At 37.4% G+C, this 25,873-nt stretch overlaps 2 protein-coding genes across 12 annotated transcripts in view; one reads left to right on the forward strand and one right to left on the reverse strand.

Annotated features, from left to right (window-relative positions):
* Sltm (SAFB like transcription modulator) overlaps positions 1 to 10,353 on the reverse strand; it is a 43,602-nt gene extending 33,249 nt beyond the window's left edge. For 6 of the 11 annotated variants that reach the window (XM_020175405.2, XM_074066066.1, XM_020175404.2 and 3 more), the window contains exons 1-2: positions 10,069 to 10,352; positions 9,002 to 9,089 (exon numbers count right to left, since the gene is read on the reverse strand). In XM_020175405.2, the coding sequence (XP_020030994.2) occupies positions 9,002 to 9,089; positions 10,069 to 10,230 (250 nt within the window). In that variant the 5' untranslated portion in view covers positions 10,231 to 10,352. Of the gene's footprint in view, positions 1 to 9,001; positions 9,090 to 9,694; positions 9,835 to 10,068 lie in introns of those variants that run through there. The other 5 variants (XM_074066069.1, XM_020175406.2, XM_074066068.1 and 2 more) reach the window with 3 other exon arrangements.
* Positions 10,354 to 10,893: 540 nt separating this feature from the next.
* Positions 10,894 to 25,873, forward strand: part of Rnf111 (ring finger protein 111) — a 127,141-nt gene continuing 112,161 nt past the window's right edge. The window contains exon 1 of the mRNA XM_020175413.2: positions 10,894 to 11,166. The gene's annotated coding sequence lies outside the window, so the exon portion shown is untranslated. The remainder of the gene's footprint in view (positions 11,167 to 25,873) is intronic.

Raw genomic sequence — 25,873 nt, forward strand, 5'->3', positions numbered from 1 at the left:
TAAATTTACTCTTTGTAATTAATAACTGCTTTACAATTTGCAAAGCATTTAAAAAAAAAAAAAAGGTACAACTGATTTTCCAGTAGGGTGCTCTAAAGTATGGGCCAGGTAGCGCAATTTTATAAAAGAAAAAAAATGAGTCTGAGAGGTCAACTAGCTCGCCTCAAACTAGCAAATGGCTTCACTAGAACCGGAAGCTAAGACCTCTCAATTTCAGCCCTAAATTCTTTCCATTACATCTTATTATGACCTACTTACAAAGCATTATTCAAGTAAGGAGTGGTTAATTAACTCAATTTGAAGATATTATCTTTGAAATGGCAGCCCTCAGCATAATGACAAGCTACATATACCATGCACACTCCCTGGTGAATTACGCTTACATAAGTTTACTTACAGGAAAATCAAATTGCACTTCAGCAACAAGAACTACCATAAGTCACTACTACTGCCTAAATGACTTCTATAGTCCAGACATGACAACAAATGCTTTAGATAACATTAGTGTATTTATTTAATTATTTTATTCTCCTAACTACTCTGAAATGCTCATTTCACTAAAGATAATAAAAGTGAGGGTGAAAAGATTACAAATCTAGGCCCCTTTCCCTCCTCTGAGACCTCTGAGGAGCTACAATGCACCAGTTGCTTAAATGCTATCTCTTTTGCTATAAATAGAAGCTCCAAAAGCCGAATTTATAAAATTTAAAACTCACAAAGATTAAGTAGCTTGTCCCATGACACCATGGCAACAAGAGGCAAAGGACCTCTTGTTAGACTTGTAGAAAAGGTCTAACTCTTCCTACTCCATACTGTTTCTGAAGGTCATACTACATGATGCATGAGTCACTTTAATGTCATCAGCTTATAAACCATGAGGACAAAATTTAAAACATATAGTGATGACACAGGAGTACTGACCTGACTGATGCACAGTGTTTATGAAAACTGAAGTTTTATACTAACTTCCATAATCTGTAACTCTGGGCTTGTTTTGTACATGTAGAATTAAAAGCTACATTGTAATTTCTTCCTTTGTGAAAAACATTACTCCTCTCCATACAAGGTAACTCGTTTTGAAAGCTGTGATGTGCATCATCCCTCCCAACACCACCCACAACACTATATAATCAGCAGACACTCAAGCATTTGCATTTCCTGACTGGTAATGGAGTTGAGTCCTAGCGTGGACACTATTAGGCCCAAGGTCTGGCCTTCTATGAGGCCCAACTGGGACAAAAGTAAAGAGGTGACATGGCAGTCAAATTAACATCACATGCACTCCATCTTGCAAGTAAGACTATACTGCTATTTTTACTGATGCCACAAACTACATCTACAGGTCCCTAACTTTTTGCAATGTCCCAGCTGAGCAATAACTTTTCAGCTGAGCAATAACTTTTAAGTTATTCCTCCCAGATTCTAATAAGCAACACTACATTAGGCATATATTTGTACATTAGTAACCACGAATAGCTCTGTTCCATTTAAGTCTGTGCCATCAAAGCTCCTGTAGCCAGTTAATCAACTCACAGTTTCATCTTCTATCCTTTGGGAAATCTAGTATGTATCATAGAAATGTGAACAGTCCCAAAGAAAGTGTCATGCACATGATATGAAGGGGCTAACTAGAAGTATGATGAAGACCAAAGCCTAACCAAGGCAGACGATGAAAACTAGAAAATAAGTCGGGCAGTAAAGATCACCTGAAGAAACAAAGAAAATAAAAGCAAAATGAACCTACCACACCTTCAATATCATAGTAGCAGCATGACTATTCTGAGTTACACTAAAATGTTCTTCCCATGATTTTAGGATCTACAGTAAAATGGCAAAGTAAAAGCTGTTACACCAAAGTTGACAATGCTAGAAACACCTCTTATCCAAATAAATACATACAGGTCCACAACTCTTAGTGAAACCCCTAGGACAAGATGTGTCTCAGAATTTTCAAATTTTATGCAGTAATATTATTGGACATTGGTCACACGCTAAGGGGAGAATGCGCACGGGAGGAATAGGGAAAGGGAAGAAAACCTAAAACTTGAATGTGGTTGATGTGTTCACCATAGGAGAACAAACACAGTAATCTTAAACAGGCAGAGAGGCCACTATGGGAAGATGACCAGGAAGTAGTGAAGAGATCTGGTAGAGATGAACTAATGTGGGTTGCAATACACAAGTGCATGGAAGCAACACTAGGAATCTCTCTGTATAGCTATCTTTATCTCAAACTAGAAAAAACACTATGCCTTTCTTATTATCTCTTATGTTTTTTCTTCAACAAAATCAGAGATCAAGAGGTGGAACAAGTTCTGCCTGGAAAAGGGGGAGGGGGAGGGGTACAAACAATGTATACACATGTGAGTAAATGTATGTTAAAAAAAAGAAAAAAGAATTTTCAAATTTTATAAGAGTAAGGCAGTGTATATACACTATTAAACATCCCAGGTCTTGGGAACAGTATTTCACAACCAATCCATAAATATTTATATAATGAAATACATGCACAGTCCCATCAACTGGGATAAATTAAGAGTACAAACAGCCTCATTTATGCCACCAAACTTAAAAATTTTCAGTTTTCAAAGCTTTTGTATGAGAAAGATGAGCAAAGGGATTTGAATCACAAATTAGTTTTCCCTTGGAAGGCAAATGATCCTTATAAGGGTTTACAATTTTCTTTTCTTTTTTGTAAGACAGTGTCTTGTTATATAACTCAGGCTGACTTTGAATTTATGATCTTCCTGCCTCAGCCTCCTAAATGCTGGGATTACAGGCATGTTCCACCACACTTGGCTCTTACAATTTTCCTTGAAGAAATACCTCCAGAACAAAAACAAACCAAAATCCACTTTAAAAGTAGATTTTTTTCCTAAAGTATATTTGCCAAAATACTTTGTGGCCAAGTAACTTTTCCCCTTAAACATTCACAGACACTATTATGAAATGTTTTTAAAAAATGCCTAGTAATAAAATTTCTATTGGGAAGGGGAAGATTCAGAGGACAAGCCAAACTGAACATTAACATTTCCAGATATAACCTCTGCTTAACTGCAGTCAGTATCTTAAAATAATCAAATCCATGCTTTGTGTTGATTGTGTGTTTTAGCTTCTATTTAACTAATGTTTTACCTATGAAATCAATTTCCCGAGCAGCCCTGTATATCATCTTAAATAGCAGTTACCCAATAGGTCAGTTTTATTTATTTATTTATTTTTAAAATCTACTTCAGAAAAAAGGAAGAAAGAAAATACACACAGGTAATTCACATTCACTGTAAGAAGTCAGGAAAAAAGCAAGTTTCTTTTAAAAATGTCTTGAATCTGTCATCTAACAACAGCCAAATAAAATATTTCTGGCATGTGCACACACGTGAGATTTTATATGGTAGTAAAAGGATTGTGAAAGGAGTATAGTTCAGTGGCAAAGGGGTATAGTTCAAAGCACATGCAAAAAGCCCAGGGCTCTGGGCTGGATCCCCAGCACTGCAAATAAGTAAATGAGATTAAAAGACAGTAAAAATATAATTGGGTTCCTAACGGATTAATCTTAGTATCTATCAGTTTTTTAAAAAGGTTCCAGACTAGGGCATGACTCAAGTGGTAGAGTGTCTGCCTACCAAGTGTGAAGCCCTGAGTTCAAAGCCCAGAATTGCCAAAAATAAAAATAAAAAAGGTCCAGTCAGATGTGGAGGTACACTCTGCTAATCTCAGCACTTGGTAGACTAAGACCAGGCAAGACAATATAGCCACATGCTGTCATAAAACAAAGCAATGTAGAAGTTTTTGAAAACTATCAGGTATATAAAACACTCTGGAAATTGATTGGTGAAGAAACAGTTGAATGAAAATGCTAAATTTGAAGCTTTAGTCTAGAGCTGTTCAAAGCTCTTAATTCCAGCCTGAGATTCCTCTGGGGAGGGCTAGAGAATAATGGTTGGACCCCCCTCCCCCCAACAGAGCAGTGGCAAGGCAGGAGTCTGGTATGTGTTTTTTAAAATTCTAATGACTTTAATGCAGAATGTAGCTCACCATTTAGATGACTGAGTGTGACTAAAGAAGTTAGAGCACAAAGCATAGAGGAGGAAGGTTAGTCTTCAGATTCTCCAGTCCAGAGAAAATCTGAATACTACCTACATTTAATAAAACATCATGCATTTTGTGTGGATCTATTTTCGTAGGTGAAAGGGGGAAAATCCTTAAAAATAAACCTCTCATGAATACTTGCAGACCTTAGATCAACAAAACGCTACCTTAAGGTGATAGGGTTATGATCTATTTTCACCTTTTTTGTACATTTCTGGAAACTCTAATTTAAAAAATAAAAACATTTCAATGTAACAACCTGAAAAACACTCAAGCCATAATGCAAACTACTATTCTGGGGTAGCAGAGCTGCCCCGTACAGCTACTCAGGCTATGGAATTTATGATGTGACTAGTTAACTCCAGGAACTGCACAACACCAGGTCCTTTTATTATGTAAATAAAATTGATTAAGTAAGTCAATAAATTCCACCTATAACCTCTAAGTCATTGTTCAATCTCTTTATTAAAATCTTTTCTCATGTCAGCAACAATGATGATTTGGTTTTTGTAATTCCTGCCTAATCAACACTTTATATGTGTTCATGAAAAAGGAAATAAGGTTTTAAAGTCCCCTGCCTCTAATTCACCAAGAAGATGACTGACTTGGAGGATGCACATTGTCTTGAAGGACTGTACTAGCAAATGTGAACTGACTCCCCAACAGGATCCTTGACTCCTATGATACTGAATGTAATGAAACAGCTGAAAACAGTACAAACATGCCTTGGTGATAATATAATGCAGATTTTAATGGCTGAGATCAATGGGCTCACTCTGAAATGAAAATGACACATACAACCTCTGAGGCTAGATGATATTCCAGCAAAGGTTAGGAGACTGCAACAACTTGGTAGGGAAAACAAGGATGATGCAATGATTCATGGGTTCTTAAAGTAAATACTCCTTACAGATCAGTATGTCAGGAGAAGCCACTGGCCCTCCTGAAAAATAGCTTAAAAATGAAAGATGGGAAGATAGCAAACACTGTTAAATCCTGAAATATATGCTTCCTACACATATGCAATTAAAACAGGCACCAAGAGGTATTTTTCAAAGCAGTTAAGAAAACAAACGGCCCTCAGTATGCATTTAACAAATATTTTTTGAGCATCTATCATGAGCCATGTTTTATGCCTCCCACACAGAGACAAACACTATGTCCTGGACTTCACAAAGCTTCCAGCTTAGCAGGTTCTCAAGAAATATGTATGAGAGCTGGGCACCCATGGCTCACATCTGTAATCCTAGCTACTCAGGAGGCAGAGATCAGAAGCAAAGCAGCCCCAGGCAAATAGTTTTCAAGACCCTATCACAAAAAGGGGCTGGTAGAGTGGCTCAAACAAGTAAGACTGCCTGCCTAGCTAGCATGAGGCCCTGAAAAAAAAGAAAAAAAAAAAGGGATGGGGCAAGACTTCCAGTACACTGGGACTGTATTACATGAAATATACTTTATGTGGATGATATCATATTGTCCTTTTTCATATATATACAATTTTGGAAAGTTAAACAGGGTGAACATAAATATTTTCCACACGCACACAAAAAAGGTATGCTTGGCCAAACCTTTAACCCCAACTTATACTTGTTTTTATAGAGGGAGATCAGATTTTTAACTAGTATCTTAAGTCTGTTTAAAGCCTGTATGTACTGAAAATTAGTACCAACATCAGTAAGTACTACATTTTGTTTATAATCCTGAATACTATACTGATTAATCACATAATTTGCTTAAGTTGAAGGTGACTTTAAAGACTGAAAAATCTAAAAGAAAATAATACTGCATTATCAGATAAGCCAAAAGACTTTAGATGTATAATCTTTAAAATAAGCTAGTGAGGAGTTAGCTTTACCTGTTTAACTGCTTTCTTAACACACACCCAAATAATATGACAATAAATCTCAATGGGTGAAGCTTTCATCTAGGTTACTTATTAAAAAGTTCCTAGGAAAGACACTGCAAAAAGACTCAGAAGTGAGAACCAATCCAGGATTAAAAGCTGTTCAACTATATTAACTAAATGTAAACAGACCTTGGTTATTATAAATACCAGGACCCACTATAATGTCATCAACACCTACCACAAGTTTGTGCTTGCTATGTGCATTTTAAAAATTTTGTAATATACTTGAGAATGAAGATTCCTTTTCCTGTAATCTATCTAAGCACAATCATTTTTAACACACTTTTTTTGAGAGGATGGGGTGATAAGGATTGAACCCAGAGCCTCACCCACTGACTGAACACTGCCAGTCCTAACATAACAGTTTTAAAAAAGAAAATAGTTGCCCTATATATATCTTCTAAGAGAATAAGCTTAATGTTTCACCTGAGTATCAGACCCATGAAACTTCTTCCTTGCTTTCTTATCACTTAACTTTTATTTGCTACCCTAATATCTCAAGAATTATTACTTTTCCTGACAGCTATTATTATGTGTTGTCTACATAATTGCCTCTAAGTAATTCCTTCTTTGCTGTTATCCTTTTCTAATAATTTGTGTGGAAGAATATGTACACTAATTGAAGGCCTACGATCTTTCCTATTCTTTCCTTACATATCTATTTTAGTTGAATAGAAAGCATTTTTCTACTTGCTCCTGGCTATCTGTAATTGTTAAACTTCGGATCTAAAAGAGGTTTACAGATGAATTAGTAAAATTTCCAATTTTACAAAAGAGGAAACAAACTCAATGAAGAAAAGATGGAATAAGGATGAAATTATTTTCAAGGTAGATACCACTAAATAAGATTTGACAAGTTCCTAACAGAGTAATTTAGCAACTAGACTGAAAATTTGGCATAACATTTACAGACAATACTTAATAAAAACTAAAATAGTTGTAGGGGATTAAGGGTATATCTCAGTGGTAGAACATTCACTTGCCTAGCACGAACAAGGCCTGGGTTTTATCCCAGCACCAGCAAACAAATACACATGTAAGTAAATAATCTTAAAGGCATGTTAATTATAAAGTAATTCGAACCAGGTTTTAAGTTGGAGATCTCCACTATGCTCTTTGTACTTCATATGATTTTCAGAAAACAGGTTAAGTGGAATTCAGGGGTCTAGCGCTGTCAAAAGTATCCCTGAATAAGGCTCATGAAGTACTCAGTAGCTTTCTACAGACAAAAAAATAAATGTACAACTTCCAACTAAAGACACCTTTAACATCAGCTATGGAACAAAGTTTAAATATCTTTATAACCACCTAAAATGAACATACTGATACCGAAAAATTTCTTCAACTTTTGTATTACTGAAATAACTTCTAAGGATAAGATATATTAAGTTTCTAATCAAAACCAAGTTGAGGATTAAAAAGAACTAAAAATAGGTGAGGGAGCCTGAGGTGTAGCTCAGCAGGAGAGGGCTTGCCTAAGCATGTGCAAGACCCGGGGTTTGATCCCCAGAATTGCAAAAACAATTTATTTTTTAAAAGATGACAGCTGAATAAGTCAAAGGAGGTTTATTTTAAATGCTAAAATCATTAATAGACAACTCAAATAACTTGGGACTATGACTAGTACACAGCATGTCAAATAAGTGGTATAAACCAAAAACCACAGAAAACATGGTTAATTCCTGACATACTCATTTCCAAACTTTTTATGCTTCCCCATTTTGAATTATTGCCTACTGCGCCAGCAGAAAAAAAAACAAAACAAAAACAAACAAACAAAAAACAAAGAAAAACCTCACAAGCTTCCCTAAACACAGAAAAACATATCTTTCAATATGATACAAATACATCTCTCAAAGTGATCCACTGAGAGTTACTTAAAAAGCCACAGATAGCCAAGATAACTGTGATAGTCTTCTAAACTCCTTCCACCTCTGTCATGTCCATAACACCCAGGAAATGCTTCTTAGCCTTTTTCAATTTCCTTTGGTACAAACAGGAGTCCCTTGTACCTACGAAGACTCAAATAGTGAGTTGGTCTGATCCAGATATTCAGAGTGCTGAAGGTCAAAACAGAATATTCACTTCTTCTCAAGATTAATCCAGCCCATCATTTTATTCTAGTCACATCTGGATCACTTACAGCAATAAAGAAAGTTATATTTCAATAACAAAATGCTACACATGTCTGTGACATACTCTGCATGGAAATTACAGGTAGTTAACAGGTGTCAGACAGACCATGTCTACCCTCTGCCACTGTCCTTTACAGGAGGGAGAAATCTGCAATTATTCAAGTAAAATTTTCACTCACCAGATGCTTTTACAAATACCTAAGTCCGCCTATTATCAAGATACTCATTAAAACCAATTTTAGCTATTCACTGGGAACATAAACAACCTAATTTAAAAGTTAGGAAATATTTACAAATAACATCCCTACAGCTTAAAACTGTTTAAAAAGCTAATTAATCATAGATTTCTTTTATCCCCTACCTTGTTAGTATGATTGGTGAGGTCTTTTTTAATTTCACTGAAAATTATTAGAATGAATTATGGCATAAATGCAAATTAAGTCCCCCAAGTCAAACAAAATACTAAACATAAAGATTTTAGAATTTTAATACACTAGAGAGAACAGCAAGGAGCCAAAGTGAAAGATTTGATAGGAATTTCATCAATACTCTGCCAATTGTGGGGCAAGGTAGATGTGTATTAAACTTCAGGTCTTCACACTATAAAGGATCAGTATGCAACTTGACTTTGTGCTTTTTTTCCGGAAGCAATAAAGAACTGTTCTCACTTTCTGGTCAGCTTCAGCCAAATCTTAAGGGCTACGAGTTACCCAGTGCCTGGCAACAGTAACTTTTCTTCCTTGACCCAAGAAGGCAGAGTGCCAGAAGGAAATAGCAAAGAGTAGCACTATATAAACAGGGCAAGTGGCACAAGAGCAGAGGCAAGTTATATAACCAAAATATATTTTAAAGTATGTTCATAACTCGTAACAACCTTTGCCTTTGGTTGGTTTCTTGTTTGGAGTATCAGTTGAAACAGTTAATTCAATATTATCTGGATCGCCTCCTTCCTCTTCAATAGCCTACATTAGAAAGAGAAGTTAATATGCTACACATTCTATCTAAACTTATTTTATAAAAACGAAATAAAAAAATTAGCAAACCTCAAGCCTCAAGACATTAGAATTGCCAGTTATTTCATAAACCGACTTCAAAAAGAGTGATTATACTACACGAAAGAGTAAGAGAAACTTTCAGGGGGAGAAAAAAAATCATTGGGTATCAAAATCACAAGGAGCTTTAAGTTCTTCCGAGTCGGTAATTAAAATATCACACATATCATACGGAACAAAAATCTAAATATGCCGTATTGCAGAAAAGTTTCTAGCTCCTAAAAGAAATAACTAAAGAGTTTTCCTAATTTCTATAGCGCAAACTTACTGCTCCTCTACAACAATTCCAACGCTCACACAAATAAACCCGAAGGCTAAGCAGGAATGAAAAAGCAGATTATTACACGGATGCAAAAACTAAAAGCCCAGTGGAAAACAAACCACCCATCAACTCCCAATACCAATTACCCCAAAGTGGGGAAGAAACGGTTGGGCACAATTAAACGGTAACTTCGCAGAAGTCACCCAACTAACTCTAACCATCCCCTGCGAGCCCGAGAGATGCACGCGCTCACCATGGCCAAGGGCTGGGGACCCAGCGCTCCCCCCGGGTCTCCACGGTCGCCCTTGGGAGGCCGAGCCGGCCGTCAGCAGCCCGCGCAGCCCGGTGGGGACGTCCCAGGGCAGGCGGGGGCGCGCTCGGCCACGGCAGTCAGTCTCGGGCTGCTCGCGGGGCCCCCGGCAGGCTGTGCCCGGCGCGCGGGGGCGGGGGCGCCGCGGGAGGGTCCTGGCCCTGCGCGCGCGCACGCGGCGGGCGGACGTGCGGGCGCCGCCCGGGGCCTCCCCACCGCGTTGTCTCCGTGGGTCCCGGAGGCCAAGGGGTTGTAGCGGAAGCAGGGCACCGAGGCGCGGCCTAAGCTTCCCCTTCGCGGACCTAGCCGAGCCTCACCTGCTTGAGTCGGCAGACCAGCACCGTCTTGACTCCGGTGATGTCTAAGTTCCGCCGCTTCAACTCGGACTTGAGATCGATGACCCGCAGATCGGTGATCTTTTTACCTTCCGCCTGACCCGAGGCGGCCGAGGCTGCCACAGCACCGGTAGCGGCAGCCATCTTAGATGAGCAGCGCGCTGCCGAGGCGCAGTGAGTGGGCTGCAGGGCGGCGGCAGCAGCGCCAACTTCCACCCAGGCCTCGGCGGCCAGCGGCGCCGCGCAACGCTGCGCACAATGAGCCGCTGGCCCCGCCCCCTTTCCCGGTCCGCCACCCCGGCGCAACCTGCAGCCGCAGCCAGCACCCGGATGACGGCCGCGCATGCGCACTGGCGCGGGAACCCTGCGCGCCGCGCGTCCCGCCGAGCCGGCTGACCGCCGCCGCTGCCGCCGTCACCTGGGCGGTGCGACCCCTGGCGTGGGCTGCGAGGTCAAGCGACTCCAACCGCACCAACGTCCGGCGCTCCGCCGTTCCCGGCCGCTTCTTTTGCCATCTTCGTGGAACGTCTTGGGTCTGAAGCAACTGCGGCGTACCAGGCGCTGCGTGGCACGCACGGTTCGCGCGTTGCTCATCACGGATCAAGGGGGCGTGTGCGCGCGCCGACCTCTCCCAGGGAGAGACTTCCTCGCTAATGCTGAGTAATCGAAAAAGTGTGGCTAGTGTGTACTCAGCAACGGGGGTCCCCGAGGTCCACCCAAAAGGTCCCAGAGAATGCCTGTAGCTCTTAACGCAATGAACAGCAAGTTCTATGGGACACGTCCCCGCTGGCTGTCTTAAGGGAACATGTCATGCCTTCAACCCACTGCAGCTTGCTTTAATCTAGGGCTATTTGTCTGTCCCTGCTGGCTTAACAAGCAGGAAAGCTTCCTCTTCTCCGTGTTGGTCTCGGTGTCCCATCCTCCCCGGTGGACCGGACAGCTCAACATGAAATTGTTCACTAAATCAAGAAAATAGCTTATAAGTACTTGTTGCCATTATCAAATACCATGTTCACGGTTTTGCACCCCAGAATGTGGAATTCCAAATACCATCTTCTTATGGAGGACCGGCTTGTACTAGTGAGTACCTGTTCATAATTTCAGCCAGTATTCTTCATCAGCAAAGCATAAGCACTTTATGCTTTATATAAATTCTATATAAATTTTATATAGTTCTATATAAAGTTTATATAAATTCTATATAAATTTTATATAGTTCTATATAAAGTTTATATAAATTCTATAAACGGAGTATAATGCACAATTGCCTATACTGGTGTTTCCTGATTGCTTTTCTCCCCTCCTCCCCCATTTCCTTGTTTTAAAACTTATTGCTGAAATCTGACTTGTTATAGGTTGCTCTTTCTGATCGACTAGTTAGTACAAAAGGAGGAGGACTGGACATTATAAAATTATACTTGACATTCTGGTAGTTCTTTACCATTTATAAGGCACTTTGACATACATAACCCTCTTAATCCTTCCCAACTCAGAGGTAAATCTCTCTGAGGCTTAGAGAGATTAAATGACTTGTCGGAGTTCACACAGCTGTGTCAGAGCTGTGCTCAAATACCGGCCTTCCACTTGCAAATCCAGCTCTACTTCTACCACAAAATTGGTTTCATAGTCATACGATTTTAGAATTCAAAGGCTCTTTAGAAATCTCCTGACCCAGTTCTCTTTATTACTTTTTTTAACGAGGGTTTTAAGAGATTTATGGAGGGGGCAACACCTAGTTATTGGCTATATTTGCACTAAACCTTAGATTTCATACTAGTGTCTTTCCCACTCCTCCCACCCTCTGTGGACTTTTTTTGGAGACAGGTTTCACTATGTAACCCAGGCTGGCCTGGAACTCACCCTCCTTCCCCTTCACCCGTTAGCTTCCCCGAGATGCTGGTATTACAGGCATTTACCACCATGTCCAGCTTGTCAGGAATGTTTCACCTGTATCTGACAGAAAGAAAACTTCAGTTCTAGGTGAAATAACTGCTCTAGATTCTTCAAAAGCTCAGCATCATGAAAATTAAGGTAGTAGAACGGTTCTAGAATAAAAATAATGTGTGATTGTTGTTCGGATCCTGTCTCAAAGAACAACAAAGCAAAACAAAACATCAACAACAAAGACCCAACCTACTACAGGGCTAGTTGGGAAATTTGACACAATTGGGAAACTTGACCTATTAGATTGTGTCATTGCACCAATATTAAATATTTGGAATGTGGTATGGTTACATAGAATGTCCTGATGCTTAGGAAGTGCTGAGGTTTTTAGAGGCATAGTATCATTCAGCTTGCAATTTACTTGCAAATGGTTTGGGGAAAGAAACTGTAGCATTATGTTACCAGTCACTAAAGTAAATGTAGCAAAATGTTAATGGGAGGAAACAAATTGAGTAAAATGTTGATTAGGAAATCTAAGTGAAGGGTACAAGAGTGTACATTGTATACTGTAAACTTTTTTAAAAATAGACGAGACAACATAACTTGGGGGAAAACAGGAACAGTTGACTTTTTTGTAATACAAACGGTATAAAATGGAGATAACATAATTTTTAACATATTTCATTTGTCATTGAACTTAGGATTTATTGCTTTAAATTTTTTAAAAAAAATTCACTTTTTTTTGGTGGTACTGGGTTATGTACTCAGGGCCAGGAGCTCTACCACTTAAGCCGCTCCTCCAGGCCTTTTTTTTTTTAAATTACAATATATTTACTGTAGAAAGGGATTCCATTATGATATTTCCATATATCCGTATAATGTTATTTGATTAAATTTATCTATTACCTATTACTCTTTCTTTCTTTTGGTGGGACTGGGGTTTGAACTTGCTAGACAGACACTATTACACTTTTTTATCTCCCCCAACCACCACCACCACCCCCTTTTTTTTTTTTTACAATTTCAATATTCTGTTTTTATACGTGCATATGAAGTACTTCAATAATCAAACTCACTCTTCCATCACCCTATTCTTCACCCATCTCCTCCTTCTGGTCTCCCCACTCCCTTTAGTCTACCATTTATCTTCATGTAATTTTGGTTTTTTTAGGTCTAGATTCTGCATGTGAGAGAAAACGTGATATTTACCTTTCTAAGTCTGGCTTATTTGGCTAAAGAAAATCTCCAGTTCCATCCATGTTTTCTGCAGACAACATACTTTTATTTTTCTTTATAGCTGAATAATACTCCATTTTTTGGGTGTATGACCTATATGTGTGTGTGTGATATGTGTGTGATGCTGACTTAAATTCCTTCATATGTGCCCAGAAGTAGTATAGCAGGATCATATGGTCATTCTATTTGTAGTTTTTTGAGGATCTGTTATAATACCAACAGTGTATGAGGCTCTTTTCCTGCCTCCAACCCTCACCAACATTTGTTGTTCTTTGTTTTCTTCATTATTCTTATGCTGACTGGGGTGAGATGGAATTTCAATGTAGTTTTGATTTACATTACCTTTATGGCTAAGGTTTTTGAACATTTCTTCATGTATTTATTGGCTATTTATATTTCTTGACAACCATCTGTTCAATTCACTTGCACATTTATTAATTGTATTATTTGTTCTTTTGGTGTTGGATTTTTTGAGCTATTTATATGTCATGGATATTAATCCTTTGTCTAACAAATAACTGGAAAGGAAAGATTTTCTCCCACTCTGAAGGCAGTCTCTTCATTCGAGTAATTATTTCCTTTGATAAGCATAAACCATTGTCATCATTTTGCAATCATAGAAAATGATGAATTAGGCAGAAATTTATTTCCAAGCTCTCCAACGATTATTATATATACAAATAAAGTATCCTCCTAAAAGTGTCCAAATTAAATCAAAGGAGCATCATTCAAGTAAAAACATTTGTGACATGAAAAATTCTTTTAGATTGGCTTATTTTCGCATTACCTCATTTTGATCTGTTTGCAGTGTTCTGTACCTAGGTTATATTTTAAGCATTGTTTAAAGACATAAAATAATGTAGTACTCTTTTAAAGGTACAACCAGACTATAAGTAAAGAAACTTAAGGAAAAAAAGATCAATTCTGCTTCACACATAAAATGAGGCAACCCAATTCACAATGTAACATTGTTCTTTCCAAACAAGTTTGCTATGAAACATCTCCATGTCTAGTGTTAAAAAATAAAATAAGTGAGATTCTCATTTTAAAAATTTAAAGATGAGAGTCTTCTGTAAAAAACCAAGACATCATTTGATTAGTAAAGCCTACTCTTCCCCCCTAATTTTATACTTTCCTGTTCTCACTTAGTAATTGTAAATTCATGAGAAAAGAACTAATTTTATTGTAGTATAAAAATCTTAGACAACAAATTATAAATACTCAATTTTTAATAAACAAAAATGTTTTCATTTCTAAAACATAAATATCCAGTAAGTAAAATACACGTGATATTCCAGGTTTAGCAACACCAGTAGTTCACTTAAGAAAGAGGTATATTTTTCCATATATTTGGTGGTTCTGTGTTTGTCTTAACATAAAGTCCTTTGGCAAAAAGAACTAGGACATTATTATTTAAAACTGTACTCCTTTACTCCATTTCCTTATTCAAGTAGAAGATTATGATTTCTGTAGATTTTGGCTATCAGACCAGGCCACACCTCCCTCCATGTAAACTTTAAAATTGATTTTTCTGTTTCTGTGAAGAGTAACATTGGGGGTTTGATGGGGATTGTATTGAATCTGTAGATTGGTTTTGGTAGTATGGCTATTTCCATAATATTAATTCTGACAGTACACGGACATAGGTGGTCTTTCCATTTCTAGTGTCTTCAATTTCTTTCTTCAGTGTTTTATAGTTTTCATTGCACAGGGCTTTCACCTGCTTACTTAGGTTTACTCTTAGTTATTTCTTCTTTTGAAGTATTATCTATGGGATTATTTTCCTGATTTCTTTCTCAACCTGTTCACTAATGGTATATAGAAAAGCTACTGATTTTTGTATGCTGATTTGGTGTCCTGCTACTTGTCCAAAAGTATCTATCAGAACTAAGTTTTATTCGTGGAGTCTTCTTTTGGGGGGTTGGGGAAACTGACATTTGAACTCAGTGTTTTGCACTTGCAAAACAGGTGCTTTACCACTTGAGATATATCTCTAGTGTATTTTGATCTGGTTATTTTTGGAGATGGGGGTCTTACAAAATAGTTGCCATAGCTGGCTTTGATCTGTTGGCCTCCTGATCTCAGCCTCCCAAGTAGCTATGATTACAGGAGTGAGCCACTGGTGCCTGGCTTTCTAAATATAGGGTAATAGCATCGCCAAGTAAGGATAATTTGACTTCTTCCTTTCCTATTTGTATTCTTTTTATTTCTTTCTCTTGCTTTATTGCTGTAAGAATTTAAACACTAAATTGAAAAAGAGTAGAAAGAGTGGACACCCTTGTCTCACTCCTGACTTTAGAGAAGATACTTTAAAAATTTCCCTATTTAGTATGACATTGGGTTATAGGTTTGTCATTTAAAAAAAAATATGTTGAGGTATGTTCCTTCTAATTATAGTTTCTTCAGAGCTTTTATCATGAAGAAATGTTGAATTTTGTCAAAGACCTTCCTGCATCACTTGAGATGATCATGTGAGTTTTGTCATTTATTCTGTTTTGATCTACAGTGTTGTTTAATTGTGAAGTTTCTTGTTGATTTTTTTTGTCTGGATGATCTGTTGGGGGTATTAAAGTGAACCACTATTATTGTGTGGGAGGTCTATCTACTACTATCTACTATTAGGCTTTTATTCCCAGTAGTTTATTTTTTTTTTTTAATGAAATTGGGTACACCAATATTTGGTACATATATAATTATAATTGTTATATCCTCTCGATGGGTTGTTCCCTTTATCAAGATGAACTGATCTTTGTTTTTTCTGACTAATTCTGGCTGGAAATCTACTTTGTCAGATATGAATATAGCTATTTCTGCTTGCTTTGGGGTTCCACTTGGTTGGAAAATGTTTTTCCATCCTTTCACTTTTATCCTGTATTTGTCTTTACCAGTGAGGTGCATTTCTTGTAGGCAACAAATGGTTGGGTCCAATCCATTAGTCTGTCTTTTGACAGCAATTCACTTTTTAATGAATATTTCTATGTTCTTATCTTTTAGCAAAATACTTTCGGGTAAAGTAACATGATCATTTTTCTCAATATTCAGTTTATTATTTGGATATTTCACTTCTACTAATAGTTTTAGCTTCCATTCTTTGCAAATTTATTAAGCATTATTGATAACAGCAAGATTTGAGCAGCTATAAATATACCTTATCTTTATTTGTGTGTATATATATATATATATATATATATTTGTGTGTATACAAATATTCTTTATATAAACTTCTTTACATAGAATGTTATATAAATATATTTTATATATTTCTGTGTAAAATACTCATCAAAAAGTAATGACATATTTTTGTATAAAGCTTCTTGCTATTTATTGAGTACTCATCACTTGTTATTTTGTTTCTATAAAATTCATAATTGAACAATATCTGCTGAGTATTGAGTGTCTTAAAGGCATACTAGGCTCTACAAAAACGATCACCTTATCTTCCTGGTTCATTATTGTATAGGTTACTAACATAGTATGTACTATCAGTATACTGATTGCACAATCATTGCTTGAGTGAAAACAGAAACTGGTCTGCCCCAATGAAGCTTACACTCTGATGTCAAGCTAAAACACTAACCAATCATAAACACACAGTTGTAAAATTGCAACTGTGGCTAGTGAGTGAAGGAGAGGAGTATAGCATTCTAAAAGCCTATAATAATTTTTTAAAAAGAAACCCTAGGGAGAGATTGAATGATTGTTATATTATGGAATGAAAAACCTTAGCTTAAAAATATTAGTAGACTGGGTATGTTGATTCATGCTTGCATTTAGGAGGCTGAGGCGGGAGGATAGAAAGTTCAAGGTCAGCCTGGGCTACATAATATGACTTTGTCTCAAAAAAAAAAAATCAATAACTACTTGAACAGCATAGAGTAAGTTAAAGATTCAGAATGATTTCAAATCCATTGCATTTAAATATTGTAACATCTTGTTTTCCACCAAAGTTTTTATTTGCATTCCTAAAGAGACTTTTCTGCCATCTTCCTAGTGCTTCAGTTTATACTAGTCACTTAATTTTTTTGGAGATACCTTAAACTCTGCTTTTTATCTTCTTGTTCCACATAATTTCTCCATTCTCCCACCCTGAAATAGGCTGTTAAATCTTTCCCTATCTTGAGACATCTTTAGTCCACCCAGCTATTTTCTATTGGCAACAGTTGCATTAATGTATTCTTCTCCTGACAAAAGTGCATAAGTTTTGGTAACCACAGAGGAGGTAAGTCAGATACAAAATGTTTGGTCATATTTTTTAAATATAAACATCAAAGGCATCAAAGAACTAATAAGATATTAAGAAACTACTGGGCCAAAATTTGTGAGAAAATTGAAATCTAGGGTGATGAGCCACCATTTGGATTAAAAAGAGGCATTTGCTAGTGCTGAAAAGCTGTCAGTTTTATGTGACTTTAGGAACAAAAGGTACAGAAGTTCAGGATTTGCCAAGGGAAAAGTATGATCCAAAGCTCGGTTTTTGGACACTGAAGGACTGCTCTAAGGAAGAAAAGATGAACTAGGAGTAAGGAAAACTTTGCGTGGAACTGTGCTTGTGCCTAAGGTCATGCTGACAACATAACCTCATGTCCCAACACCCATTTTTTGTTAGTGCCACAGTTACTGCACAGAAACAAATTATCTCCAAAGTAAGATACAAAAACTGTACCTAAGTCTACAAATATTTCTAAAAGTAATTACAAAATTACAGTGTCTAGTGTTCAGTTACACTCACAAGGAGACAACATCTCAAACAATTGTTTGAGTTGCCTAACTCAAACAATAGGCAACAGAAACAGATCCTAGGTTCTGCAGGTAGTAGAATTACCAGACACATACTGTGAACAAGCAAGCAACAAACACTTAAAAAGCCAAAGAACTTAGCATTATAAAGTGCTATTACAGGTTTGAGAAAGAATTAGCAGAAATTATAGAAATAAAACGGGGTACTATATCACACCTGTAATCTTAGCAACTTGGGAGGCAGAGGTCAGAAGGAGATCAAGGCCAGCCTAGGCAAAAACTTTGCAAGACCTCATCTCAATCAATGACTGGATGCAGTAGTGCATACCTGTCATCTCAGTTACATCAGTAAGCACAAGTAGGAAGATCATGGTCCAGGCTAGCCTAGGCAGAAAGTGAGACCCTATCTCAAAAATAACAAAAGCAAAAAGGACTGGTGGAGGGGTTCAAGTTGTAGAGCACCTGCCTATCAAGTGTGAGGCTCTGAGTACTGTAAATAAATAAATAACTCCAAGAAATCAGTAGTGGATGGATGGGTTTTTTAGTAGATGAGACACATCTAAAGAGAAAACTCATATTCTGGAGGATGAGTCAGAAAAAAACTATCAAAAATGAATCACAAGAGGCTTTGGATGTAATTCAGTGGTAGAGCACTTGCCTAGCATGAGCACGACCCTGGGTTTGATCCCCAGTACTGAATAAAATAAATAATTTTTTTAATTATTTTTAAAAATACTAAAATAAATAAATAGAAGCTAAGGCTCTACTTCCTGCTATCTTTTGACTCTGATTTTAAAAAGAAGAATGAACCACCAGGGCTGGAATAATTGCATTTCTATATATTGGCCATTAAAATTAAATTTTGGAAAAATTTACTATTATTAGTATTCAATCAAACTTAAAATGGTTATATATCTCTATACAACAAAAGAAAAATTCATTTACAATAACAAAAATATTAAGTATCTAGTAATAAAACTAATAAATATGTGGGAGGTTCTGTATGGAAAGCTATAAAACTTTATTGGGAAGATTAAAGAAAAATAACTAATGGAGAGATACCAGGTTCATAGGTCTTATTTATTGAACCATGCTTTAGACTTTTTTCAGACAGGGCTGGCGTGAACTGAGATCTTCCTATTTAGGTCTCCTACATAGCTAGATGACAGGTGTGTGCCACCACCTCACACACCTTATTGGTTGAGATGAAGTCTTACAGAGCCACTGTACCCCCCACCAACAACTATTTATTTATTTATTTATTTATTTAGGGAGTGCTAGAGATTAAAACCAGGGCCTCACACATGCAACCAAAAACTTTTGAAGAAGGAAATAAGGTATCAGCACTTGTATGGTACATCAAGCATTATTCTAAAGTGTGGTATTAAGAAAAGTGATTGACAAATAAACAAATGGGACAGAATAGGGGGACCCAAAGCAGCTCCATGCACTTGTATTTTGTTCACATTAGCCCCCATGGAGCAATGCTGTGAGGACACCTTTTAAGTAAATGACAATGGGATTGCTACTTTATTCCAAACATTAATCAATTCCATGTGGTTTGCAGATCTGAACATAAGGCAAAATGATAATGTTTTTAGATTATTATACACAGAACATACCAGCAATGTCACAGTGCATAAGTATGAAATGGAAAAGTGATGTCAAAAACATACAGGTTACAAATAGGTAAAGAAACTGTCAAAATATCCCTATTTGCAGGCAACATGATCCTATACCTTAAAGACCCAAAAAACTCTACTCAGAAGCTTCTAGACATCATCAATAGCTACAGCAAAGTAGCAGGATATAAAATCAACATAGAAAAATCATTAGCATTTCTATACACTAACAATGAGCAAACTGAAAAAGAATGTATGAAAACAATTCCATATACAATAGCCTAAAAAAAAAATCAAATATCTAGGTGTAAACCTAACAAAAGATGTGAATGACCTCTACAAGGAAAAACTATAAACTTCTGAAGAAAGAGATTGAGGAAGACTATAGAAAGTGGAGAGATCTCCCATGCTCATGGATTGGTAGAATCAACATAGTAAAAATGTCTATACTCCCAAAAGTAATCTACATGTTTAATGCAATTCCCATCAAAATTCCAATGACATTCATGAAAGAGATTGAAAAATCTACCATTAAATTTATATGGAAACACAAGAGGCCACGAATAGCCAAGGCAATACTCAGTCAAAAAAACAGTGCTGGAAGAATCATGATACCTGACTTCAAATTATATTACAAAGCAATAACGATAAAAACAGCATGGTACTGGCACAAAAACAGACATGAAGACCAGTGGAACAGAATAGAGGACCCAGATATGAAGCCACACAACTATAACCAACTTGTCTTTGACAAAGGAGCTAAAAATATATGATGGAGAAATAGCAGCCTCTTCAACAAAAACTGCTGGGAAAACTGGTTAGCAGTCTGCAAAAAACTGAAACTAGATCTATGTATATCATCCTATACCAGTATTAACTCAACATAGATCAAGGATCTTAATATCAGACCACAAACTCTAAAGTTGATACAGGAAAGAGTAGGAAATACTCTGGAGTTAGTAGGTATAGGTTAGAACTTTCTCAGCAAAACCCCAGCAGCACAGCAACTAAGAGATAGCATAGATAAATGGGACCTCATAAAACTCAAAAGCTTCTGTTCATCAAAAGAAATGATCTCTAAACTGAAGAGAACACCCACAGAGTGGGAGAAAATATTTGCCAGCTACACATCAGACAAAGGACTGATAACCAGAATATATAGGGAACTTAAAAACCTAAATTCTCCCAAAACTAATGAACCAATAAAGAAATGGGCAAGTGAACTAAACAGAACTTTCTCAAAAGAAGAAATTCAAATGGCCAAAAAACACATGAAAAAATGCTCACCATCTCTAGCAATAAAGGAAATGCAAATTAAAACCACACTAAGATTCCACCTCAACCCTGTTAGAATAGCCATCATTAGCAACACCACGAACAACAGGTGTTGGTGAGGATGCGGGGAAAAAGGAACCCTCTTACACTGTTGGTGGGAATGTAAACTAGTACAACCACTCTGGAAAAAAATTTGGAGGCTACTTAAAAAGCTAAACATTGATCTACCATTTGGTCTAGCAATACCACTCTTGGGGATATACCCAAAAGACTGTGACACAGGTTACTCCAGAGGCACCTGCACAGCCATGTTTATTGCGGCACTATTCATAATAGCCAAGTTATGGAAACAGCCAAGATGCCCCACCACTGACAAATGGATTAAGAAAATGTGGTATCTATACATAATGGAATTTTATGCAGCCATGAAGAAGAATGAAATGTTATCATTCGCTGGTAAATGGATGGAATTGGAGAACATCATTCTGAGTGAGGTTAGCCTGGCCCAAAAGACCAAAAATCATATGTTCTCCCTCATATGTGGACCTTAGATCAAGGGCAAACACAACAAGGGGATTGGACTTTGAGCACATGATAAAAGCGAGAGCACAAGGGAGGTGTGAGGATAGGTAAGACACCTAAAAAATTAGCTAGCATTTGTTGCCCTTAACGCAGAGAAACTAAAGCAGATACCTTAAAAGCAACTGAGGCCAATAGGAAAAGGGGACCAGGAACTAGAGAAAAGGTTAGATCAAAAAGAATTAACCTAGAAGGTAACACACATGCACAGGAAATTAATGTGAGCCAACTCCCTGTATAGCTATCCTTACCTCAACCAGCACAAACCCTTGTTCCTTCCTATTATTGCTTATAGTCTCTCTTCAACAAAATTAGAGATAAGGGCAAAATAGTTTCTGCTGGGTTTTGAGGGGGTGGGGGGAGAGGGAGGGGGTAGAGTGGGTGGTAAGGGAGGGGGTGGGGGCAGGGGGGAGAAATGACCCAAGCCTTGTATGCACATATGAATAAAAAAATAAAAAACCATACAGGTTAGATGTAAGCACACATTGAATCATAGACAGCAAACCTGTAGGCAAGGACTCACAACCTTGCTCCATCACATTTTTCTAGGGCAAGTAAGGACATCAATCAAGTTTCTGTGTAACAGAGTTTCCTGACCCAGGAAATGGTGGATTTTTTTTTTTGCACAGAAGAATCATTTTGCAGTTCTGTCTCAGATACAAGCTTGCTTTTCCACTAAGCTGAAGGATGAGTAATCAGTCTATAGATTTGTCTCCTCAAATATAATAGGAAGAGAATATTGTCAGGATTTTATATTGGGAAAATATTTATAAGGACACAGGAAGCACCAACTGCAAAGGAAACAATTTACATAAATGACTACATTAAGATTAAAATTTTTTGTTCATAAAAAGATACTATTAAGAGAGTATAAGGCAAACTACAACAGAGAACCAACAAGTTCATAATGAGTACATACAAAGAACTCATAAATCAAGAGGAAGAAAATCCACTAGATGAAGGCTTGAAAGGCGCTTCACCAAAGAGAAAATTCAAATTATATGTATCAAATATATTTATTTGAGTATATAGTTCAAGTGTATATAAAAGTGTGATGCATTTAAAAATTGATCAAATAAGTAATCAGAATATTGTATATTAAAACTACAGTGCTATCTGTTCATACCCAGCATAATGCCTGAATAAGTTAATTATTCTAAGTTTAGGATAGGGTATGGATTAATTGGAATGCTTTAGTAGTGGGAGAAAAAGACAGTCACAATCACCATAGCAAACAGTTTACAATTTTCTAAGAAAGTTACAGGACTATGTATTCTTTGATCCAGAAATATACTTCTAAGTATATACTCTATAGAAAAACAATTACAGTCATGTGCCATATTACAACACTTGGGTCATTGATGGACCACAAACATCTTTTTTCTCTTTTATATTAGCAAATATTAATGTACAAAAATGTTTCATTGCCCAATGCTGGTGCCTCGTGCCTGTAATCCTAGGTACTCAGAAGGCAGAGATCAGGAGCATCACAGTTCGAAGCCAACCTGGGCAAATAGTTGGTGAGACTCTATCTCGAAAAAAACCAACACAAAAAAGGGCTGGTGGAGTGACTCAAGTTTTAGGCCCTGAGCTCAAACCCCAGTACCACAAAACAAAAAGAAAAAAAGGTGTTTCATTGTGATAGTTTCATACATGCATATAATCTATTTTGATCAAATTCACCTCTTCTATTACTCTTTCTTCTCCTCCCCCTCCATTTTAAACAATTTTTAACAGGTTTCATTGATCTACTTTCATACATATATATGAAGCACTTCTATCATATTCACCCTCTCCTTTCACCTTCTTCCCTCCCATTAGTTTCCACCCCCAAAGAGTCTATGCTAATCTTCAAAGAGGACATGGTAGCCAGGTTCCAAGATGGCCCCCATTGTCTCTTTCTCCTGCTATTTGCATCTTTAAGTAGTACCCTTCCTTGTTGAATAGAGCCCAGCTGTGCAGCCAATAGGATATTGAGGAAATATGAATTGAATTCTCCAAGGTTAGGCTTCCATCTTCCCATGTCTTGGATCATTTGCTCTTGGAAAGTCAGCCGCCATGTTGTAAGGATCCTTAAGTAACCCCAAAGAGAAGTGCATACAGGCAAGTACTGAGACCTCCTGACGACAACCTGTACCAACTCACCATCCATGTGAGCAGCTGGCTCACATGGACCCTCCTGCCCCAATCACGCTTTAAATAGTGCAGCCCCAGTTGAATATCTTGACTGAAAGATTGTAAGAGACCTTGAGTCAGAACCATCCAAACCACCCCCACATAAAAACTATGTAAGATAATTTTTTTGCTTTTGTGCTATGCTCCATAGTGATTTTTATGTAGGAAAATAATTACGCAATTACTGCAAAACAGTACAATACAGAGGAGCGAGACAGTAGCAAACACAGAAATCTGACTTACTCAGAAATTTGGCTTTGGGGGAGAGGATTTCCAAAAGACAGACTAAGGAACAAAAAGGAGGCTGAGCTACTAAAAATGAAAAAGGAGAGTTTTCAGAGTTGGGTTAAGAAAGATGACTGTATGTTGACATTATCCAACAAGACTTTATCAGGAACACAGTATTTGTTCTCAGAGTTTATCATTGGAATGTCACTCCATGTTAGGCATGAGCAAGCTGATAAGGATACAGAGATAAATACGCAGGAGGTCCTAAAGGACAACACAGTCTAGTGAAGAGACACTTAGGATACAGTGTAAATATGGAACTACTCCAAAACTACAGAGATACAAAAGAGCTATGGATCCTCAAATACATTTGGGACACTTCCTAATGAAGGTGACATGTAAGCTGATTTTTGAAAGCTGAGAAGAATGGAAGAAGTGGTGAAGAAGAAACAGCATATGAGATAACAGTAGACACCTGACAGTATGTTGTGGTCAAGAAATTTCAATTATGCTGCAAAGGGAGAGGAATGGGAGATACCAGCCTGGAGATTCTCATGTGTGCTGTAATGAGAAAGAGGCTAAGACCAGTTAGGAAGCTATTGGTGTGTTAAGAGTAAGGTGGAGTGGCAAGGTCTGATTACAGAAATGGAATCCATTGGCTTTAGTCATCAGGTGGAATCATGATATTCACTGAGATGCTGAATATAGATAGAGGAACAGATTCATAGTGAGAAAGAAAGGAATTAGGGTTAAGTTTAAAGTTAGGAACCTTAAGGATCCAGAATATTCTGAGGAGGGCTAGGGTGTATCTCAGTGGTAGAGTGCTTGCCTAGCATGTGCACAGCCCTGAGCTCAATCCCCAGAAAGAAAGAATAAAATAAAACACCTATTAGAGGACTTTTTTGTATTTATCCTTCTACCTTTTTCTTGGCTAGAACATGTCTGTAAAGTTAGAGATGCACTTGTAATCTTTGGAGCCTGAGAATGAAACTTACACAACAAACACAGTGTAGGAGAAAGATGATGCTTACTTGTTGGCATCTTTAAACCATATCAACAATGAACTGCCTGCCTCCTGTTTTCTGATTGCATAGCATAAATAAACCACATGTTTAAACTATTCTTAGTCTGTTTAAAATCTGAACTGATAGAAATTTGTGTTCTTGGACATTTTTTTCTCATTTTCCATTACTTTACTGGGAAATCTTACCCATTATCCTTTTTATTTTTTTCGGGGGGGGGGTGGATACTGGGATTTGAACTCAGGGCCTACACTTCAAGCCATTCCATCAGCCCTTTTTTGTGAAGGGTTTTTCAAGGTAAGTGTCTCATGAACTATTTGCCCGGGCTGGCTTCGAACCTCAAGCCTCCTGATCTCTGCCTCCTGAGTATCTAGGATTATAGGTGTGAGCCACTGGTGCCCACTTCTTATCCACCATTTTGACTTACATCATCACCCACATCAAGTTGGCTTACAAAACCCACATCTCTGTCCAGACTTCTCTTGAATTTAGAACCCATGTCCACCCATGTACTGAACATTTCCGTTTAAATTTCTACCTCAATGAGCTTAATTAAATATGTGTACATTTTCTTATGCCAATGAGCTTAAAATAACAAAACTGAGATATTTTCTTAAGTATATAGCAAACACTTTAAAGAATAAACATGCAGAGGTTATTTCTACACAAAATGCTGAATTTTTTCTATATCTGATTTTTACTGATCTCCACATTTACTCTTAGTCTTCTCATGATTATAAACTCACTTCACCCAACAGTAGAAGTAGAGATTTGTCATGTCAAGAAAACAGAAATGTTTGTGCTGGAGAATCTGAGTGTAGAATAGTTCTTTGTTGCCAGTGGTTCAGATTGGACTGTGAGATCTGAGGAACATATACTCTAGAATGACTCTGCTAACTCTCAAAAGGACAGACTATCCTTTCTTATTATGGCTGAGTAAGCAGCCTAAAGTCAACACATTTCAGCTAAGTTTTTTTTTTTAATCACCCACCATTTCTTTTCTTTTTTTTTCTTTTTTATGTGGCAGCC

Source organism: Castor canadensis, chromosome 2 (genome assembly GCF_047511655.1).
Source record: "Castor canadensis chromosome 2, mCasCan1.hap1v2, whole genome shotgun sequence".
NCBI lineage: Eukaryota > Metazoa > Chordata > Mammalia > Rodentia > Castoridae > Castor > Castor canadensis.